Source organism: Microtus ochrogaster, chromosome 5 (genome assembly GCF_000317375.1).
Source record: "Microtus ochrogaster isolate Prairie Vole_2 chromosome 5, MicOch1.0, whole genome shotgun sequence".
Taxonomy (NCBI): domain Eukaryota; kingdom Metazoa; phylum Chordata; class Mammalia; order Rodentia; family Cricetidae; genus Microtus; species Microtus ochrogaster.
In genome coordinates this window covers 81,336,539-81,343,638 of record NC_022012.1, presented here as the reverse complement: position 1 = coordinate 81,343,638, position 7,100 = coordinate 81,336,539, and the positions used below count along the sequence as shown (strand labels likewise).

The 7,100-nt window shown below is 42.4% G+C and overlaps 1 protein-coding gene across 1 annotated transcript in view; it reads left to right on the top strand.

The window, feature by feature from the left end:
• The window catches only part of Ccdc36 (coiled-coil domain containing 36), a 23,172-nt gene that overhangs the window by 11,443 nt on the left and 4,629 nt on the right, over positions 1-7,100 (top strand). Inside the window, exons 4-6 of the mRNA XM_013346444.2 lie at positions 3,829-3,877; positions 4,684-4,771; positions 6,505-6,608. Of these exons, the coding sequence (XP_013201898.1) occupies positions 3,829-3,877; positions 4,684-4,771; positions 6,505-6,608 (241 nt within the window). The remainder of the gene's footprint in view (positions 1-3,828; positions 3,878-4,683; positions 4,772-6,504; positions 6,609-7,100) is intronic.

The window sequence follows — 7,100 nt, the reverse complement described above, 5'->3', positions numbered from 1 at the left end:
CCCTGTCTCGAAAAACTAAAAAAAAAAAAAAAATCTAATAATTCAATTTTAGTATAATAGAATGTATTAGTCAGGGTTGTGCATAGGAAACAGATTCAGTATTACACACACACACACACACACACACAGTGGGGGATCAATGACAGAGAAAGATGCAGAATCAGATATAGTATGGAAGTCCTATAAGTCTGCCATATGTAAGCTAGAGAGCCAGAGAAGCCAGTGATATACTAAGTATGAGTCAGAGAGCCATAGAAGGAAGGGGAAAGATGGCTGCTCATTATGTTTTGAAGTTTGATCTAGGAGCTCCAGTGTTTGGGAGCAAAAGAAACTGGATGTCTCAACCAATGAGGAGAATCTTCCCTTTTTTGTCTCTGGTCACCAGGTTCATCATTATTTAGAATAATGCACCTGCACATTGATAAAGATTAGCTTGGGTTTTGTGTTTTAAGGGTACCATGTAGCCCATCCTCCATCTATACATCAACAGTAGTGCTTATCCAGCACAGCAAGTCTGTAGGTTTATTCTCTATCTCCACAAAATAAACAAACATTAAATGAAAAAGGAGGAGGCAGCATTGAAAGCTGGATGTTGGGAGTGTGGGGTAAGCTCCAGCCTGCTTTTAGAAGGCAGAAGCAGAGGGTCAGGAGTTCAAGGTCATCTTTGGCAACACAGTGAGTTCTACTTGCAGGTCAGTTTGAACTACTGCAGACTTTATCTCAGAACAAAAAGTGGCTTGGCAGCACTTTAATCCCAGCACTAGGGGGAAGGGGCAGTCGGATCTCTGTGAGTTCAATGCCAGCCTGGTCTACAAAGGGAGTTCCTGGACAGCTAGAGCTGTTACACGGAGAAATCCTGCCTTTTTTTGGGGGGTGGGGGTTTCGAGACAGGGTTTCTCTGTAGCTTTTGGAGCCTGTCCTGGAACTAGCTCTCACCACCCAGTGAGAAATCCTGTCTTCAAAACAAAACAAAACTGCAAAGTGCTCTTGCTTTTCTTTGCTTGTGTGTGTATTAGTTTCATTTCTCTTGCTGTCTAAGATAAGATACCCCAACAGAAGTAACCCTAAAGAAGGAAGAGTTTGGCTCATGATTTTAGGTTACAGTCCATCTTCATAGAGAAGTCACAGGAGCAGGAACTGACAACAGCACAGCCACAGTTGGAGAGCTGAGAGGAATGCATACGTGTATGTCCTCACCCACTCTGTACAGTCTGGGACCCACACCTGGGGAATGCTGCTGCCCACTTCTAGACGCCATCCCATGTCAACTAATGTGAGAGCTGCCTGCCTCTGCCTCCTGAGTGCTGGGAGTAAACGTGCACTGCCACCACCGCTGGGCCAGACGACTGTGGTAACTGAGTTTGTCTTGTGTAATGCTGGTACTTGAACATAGGGCTTCTCAAACATGAGGAAAGTGTTCTTACTACTGAATGATACCCTTAATTCAGTGTAATATATGAATTCTTAAGTCAAAGTTTAAGACTTTTTTTTTTTTTTGAGATAGGCTCTCACTATATAGATCAGGGTGACTTGAAACTGCCTCTTCCACTCCTCCACCCTCCCAATGATGGCACTAGAGGAATGAGCCACCAGCTGGACATGGACAGAATTTCTTTTCTTTTTCTTTTTTTCTTCAAGACAGGATTTCTCTGTGCAATCTTGGCTGTCCTGGAACTTGCTCTGCAGACCAGATTGACCACAGAAACTGTATTAAAACACTGCTTGGCCATTAGCTCTAACTTCTTATTGGCTAACTCTTACATATTGGTTTAACCTATCTCCATTAGTCAGTGTATTGCCACATGGCAGTGGCTTACCAGAGATTCTAACCTGCAGTTCATCTCTGGCGGAGGATCCATTGCTTCTCTCCCTCCTCCTTTCTTCCTCCCAGAATTCAGTTCTGTTTTCCCCGCCAACCTAAGTCCCATCCTATCAACTAGGCCAAGTCAGTTTATTTATTAACCAGTGAAAGCAACACACAAACAGAAGGAACTTCTACACCAAGTACAGAATTCTAAGAATAAGAAAAAGAGGGTTTGTGCATTGACTACATTTGTGTGGTTAGTTAGAGTTTGTATTGGAGTCTAGCTTGCTGAATTAAAGGGAATGGAATCTCTTAGACATAGAAATAACATCCAAGGTGACTGGATCAAAGGGGAAACCATGGTTGTGTAAAATCCAGAGCCTGGCATTTCCAGCTTCCCAAGCTGGCGGCTTTGTTTCCGCTGACACCTAAGTAAGAAACACTTCCTTTCTCTGTGGCCTTTTTCAGAATTCAAGGCACCCACTATATATTCTATATATCAAGATTATAGGGCCAGATGATGAGTCACCCAGGATAACAGTTTGTGAGAGAGTTATGACCAATAGCTAATACACTGCTGAGGTATTTTGGGATGAATCCTGTTATGGAAAGAGAAGGTCACAAGTAATACTTCACAAGTATTACAGAATGACAGCAACTATTCAAAAGGCAGGTTTCCAAAGCTTTGCAAATTGGGTGTAGCCTAGGGATTTTGCCAGCTGTACTCTCATTGTATAATGGGGTCACTAGCAAAGCCCAATGGTAGAGACACACGTCTTTAATCCAGCACTCAGGAGGCATAGGCAGGTGGATCTTTGAGTTTGAGGCCAGCCTGGTCTACAGAGTGAACTAATATCTAATCCTGTGTTTAAAAACACTGACTGAGAGACTGGAAAGATGGCTCAGCAGGGAAGAGCATTTGCTGCTCTTGTAGAGGACACAGGTTCAGTTCTCAGCACTCATGACAGCCGTAGCTGTAACTCCAGTGTTCTCTTCTGACCTCCACAGGCACTGGGCACATACATGGTGCACTAAATACTTACATTCAGACTAAATACTCATATACATAAAAATATAAGTATTTAGAAAAAACCCTGAAAGTACATTGAATGAGTAAAGGAACTTGCCATGATACGTGATGATTTGATTTTCGTCCCTGGTGGGATTTCCACATGGTGGAAAGAGAAAACTGACTCTTGCAAGTTGTCCTCAGACCTCCACTCCACAATGTATTATATACACACACTCTCTCTTTCTCTCTAAATGATTGGAGTAAAAAAAAGTCAGGGGGTCAGTTGGTGGCTCACTGAGTAAAAATATTTGCTGACAACCTGACATTAATCTTCAAAATCTCCATGGCTGAAGTTTTCCTCTAGCTTCCACATGTATGATATGCATTTGTACATAACACACATGGAATATATGTAAATTTAAAACTTTAAGGAATATAAAATTTGTAGTTAAACTATTTGTGTATGTACATGATTTTGTTTGTTTGTTGTTTTGAGAAACAGTCTCACTATGTAGCCATCTTTGGCCAAGAACTCTCTATGTAGACCAGGCTGGCCTTGAACTCACGAAATCCACCTGCTTCTAAAATCAGGAAGAACTGGGGAGATGGCTCAACACTAGTTGCTCTTGCAGAGGACTCAGGTTTGGTTCCCAGCACCCACATGGTGGTTCACAAACATCCTTGCTCCAGTTCCAGAAGACCCAACAGCCTCTTCCTCAAGCACCAGGCATGCATATGGTGCACAGAGACACATAAAGCAGACAAAGTACCCACATCGAATAAAAAAATCTAAAACAATAGAAATAAAAGGAAAATGAAGCAACAGAATAGAAGGAAGAAAAATGTGATTTGCATTAGAAATCAGAGTTTTGATATTTTTCAGGTAGAGTCTCCAACTCTGATCAAGCAATGTTTTGATGCTATGCTAGATGAACACTTGCCATAATCAGCTGTTATATGCTATTTCAACATGGCACAAAGATTTACTCTCCCCTTTTTTTCTTAACTCTAGTGACATGCTGTACAACTTTGTTTCTCATTTTCAAGGAGTCATTCACAAGGTAGGTAGAACTAAGTTTCAGAGAATTAGAGCATCGTGTATCTTAGGCATGGTAATCATTGTAGTGCCGTCAGCAAATGCAGAATAGCAGCATGTTTGCCATTTTATAATTCAGTTACCGTTCTCCAGGTCAGTGAGATAAGACAACAGTTTGTGCTTTCTTTTTTTTTTTTTTTTGGTTTTTCGAGACAGGGTTTCTCTGTGGCTTTGGAGCCTGTCCTGGAACTCAGTTTGTGCTTTCTTTTTTTTCTTTCTTTTTGTTTTTGAGACAGGGTTTCTCTGTAGTTTTTGGTGCCTGTCCTGGAACTAGCTCTTGTAGACCAGATTGGCCTCGAACTCACAGAGATCCACCTGCCTCTGCCTCCCGAGTGCTGGGATTAAAGGCGTGCGCCACCATCGCCCGGCTGAGATTATATAGTTTATAGGGTGATGACATGTCGACCACAGGCTAGACTAGCTCTTGTAGACCAGATTGGCCTCGAACTCACAGAGATCCACCTGCCTCTGCCTCCCGAGTGCTGGGATTAAAGGTGTGCATCACCACCACCCGACATCTTTTCTTTTTAAAAATTTATGCTCCTTTCATGTATTTGGGTGTTTTGCCTATATGTGTGTGCACCATATGTGTGCAGTACCCTTGAATGCCAAAAAAGGGGTGGGATCTCCCGGAATTGGAGTTTACGCACAGTTGTAAACCACCATGTGGGTGGTGGGAATCAAACCCTAGTCTTCCGAAAGAACATTGCTCCCAATCTGAGCCACTTCTCCAGTCCCATGTGATTTCTTTCTTAATTTTGAGTTTCTTAGTTGCAGACATCTGTGGAAAAGTCTGAGGAACATCTCAGTATGAGAAGCCAATCTATTTTGGATTCTTTGGAAACTATAGCCAAGACATGTGAGTGTCCCATGTTTATATTTGGTTCTATTTTAAACATTTTGTTATCCTCTCAAGGTTGATGTTATCAGCAGAGGGCACTAGTGAGTCATGAATGTGACCCTTCTGACCCTAGCCAGATTTCCTTGTTTAAGACGGGAGGGTGCTACGTGACAGTACTTTTTCGTTTGTTTGTTTGTTTTTACTTTGTTTTGTGACGTAGCCCTGGTTTCTTTGCTACTTACTACCAGGCTGGTCTGGAACTCACAGACATCTGCCTACCTCTGCTTCCGGAGTGCTGTGATTAAAGACGTGCACCACACCCAATTTGTAAACTTCTGTGCAATTTTTTTTTCAAGACAAGGTTTCTCTGTAGCTTTGGTGCACGCCCTGGAACTAGCTCTTGTAGTCCAGGCTGGCCTCAAACTCGCGGCAATCCACCTGCCTCTGCCTCCTGAGTGCTGGGATTAAAGAAGCGCATGTGCCATCATCGCACAGCTGCAGTTTTTTGTTTGTTTGTTTATTTGTTTGTTTTGAGAAAAGTTTGTTTGTGTAGGCCTGGCTGTCCTGGAACAGCTAAATGAGTCATAAAAGTATATATTAGAGAACATCACTTAGGTATTTCAGACTTTAGAATGTAGATTGAACCAACATGATATTATATGTATGTGCTGGGAATCGAACCCAGGTACTCAGAAAGAACAGAAGTGCACTTAACCATGAAGCCATCTCTCTAGCTCATGCCAACACTTGATTCCCATGGTGGCTTTTGTGTAGCACTACTCCTCAGTGATCTTGCTGTCTGAGGGTAGGGTGGCTCTGCCAGCCTTCTCACCTCATGCCTGAGATGAATCAGCAGCTCCTTAGTCTCATGTGGCTTGCCCACTGTGCTGTCTATAGACACACGCCCCCTTAGGAGTTAGAAATATTCCAGTCACCTGCTGCTCGCTCTTCTCACTGCCTTGGTTTCAGTGAAAGTTGTTTTGTGGTGAATCAGCCTTGGTCTCAATGTCAGTTATGTGTGAGGTTTGTAGAATCTCCTCCCCACCAATTAAGTGTTGTACATGTAAATGAATGCTCTTATAAACAGTCAACACATTCTTCTTAGCTAAATACTGCTCTAGAATTTTCTGGGAAAGATAGATAATTGTGCATCTGTACTTGTTTGCATTTCTGCTTATTTTTTATTTTAAACTAATTCAAGTCATCTGATTCACGTGCCAAGGGATGAATTACTCATGATTTACAAAAATCAATGCCTTTCTGTGGCTCATAAGTAATTCCCATCTGTCTGAATAGAGGCATGGTACTGTTTATCTACTGATCTCCAGCCTGGGCTACACACAGGGCAGCTGTCCATCTGTTAGAAATGTCAAAGCCAGGACTGTTACCCCACAAGACTAGCAGAGCTGAGAATGTACAGTGTGATAGAGTAACTCATTTGCCGGTGTCCCGGCCAGGCTTCCCATTGCTATGACAGAAGAAGTAAAGGAATGCTAGGAGGCGGTGGTGCACACCTTTAATCCCAGCACTCAGGAGGTGGAGGCAGGTGAATTTCTGTGAGTTTGAGGCCAACCTGGTCTATAGAGTAAATTCCACCACCCATTTATTTATTATTTATTTATTATTTTTTCTTTCGGCATCAGGCATGTTACCCAAAGTATTTTATATAATTTGGAAAGATATAGGTACTTCTCTTTGTACTTTTGGGGAAAACTTAATAGGAAAAAAATTTGTCCTTGTTTTGTATTTAGTTCAAGAGACTGCGCAGGTCCAGCGTGACCTGATGTTTGAGGCCACGCGAGACAAAGGCAATATGGAACAGGCCATCCTTGAGATACAGAAGAAATCTGAAGCCGTAAGTATATTGCGTTGCCTTGCCTTCTTACCTAGGCTTATCTTGAGGTGCTGTACTCAAGTGATCTTACCCCAGCCTCTGATTGCAGATACATGCCGTGCCCATGTGTGCTTTTGGCTTTGTCTCTAAGACCAAGAAGGACACTTAATGTCTGAGAAATTTTCATCTAAGACCAGAAACTGGTATGGTTCTTTTTTCAGTAAATCAAGATACAGCCTATCCTCAGGGTTCCCTGGCAGTGTGTGTACCCAGGACTTGCTCACAATGTATCTATACTTGCTTATTCTGTGAGAGACGAGCTAATAAGTTTTCTGTCCCCTGAGGATAGGTTTCTCTGCCAATGCAGTAAGCCAGATCAAATAGAATTGAAAAAATATAAGAACAGGTTTATTTGAGCAAAGGAACTCCTGAGAAGATTCTCCAGTCCCAGAGATTGAGGCTGGAGAAGCAGCACCCCTGCAACCCCTGAACTAAAGCAAGGAGATTATATAG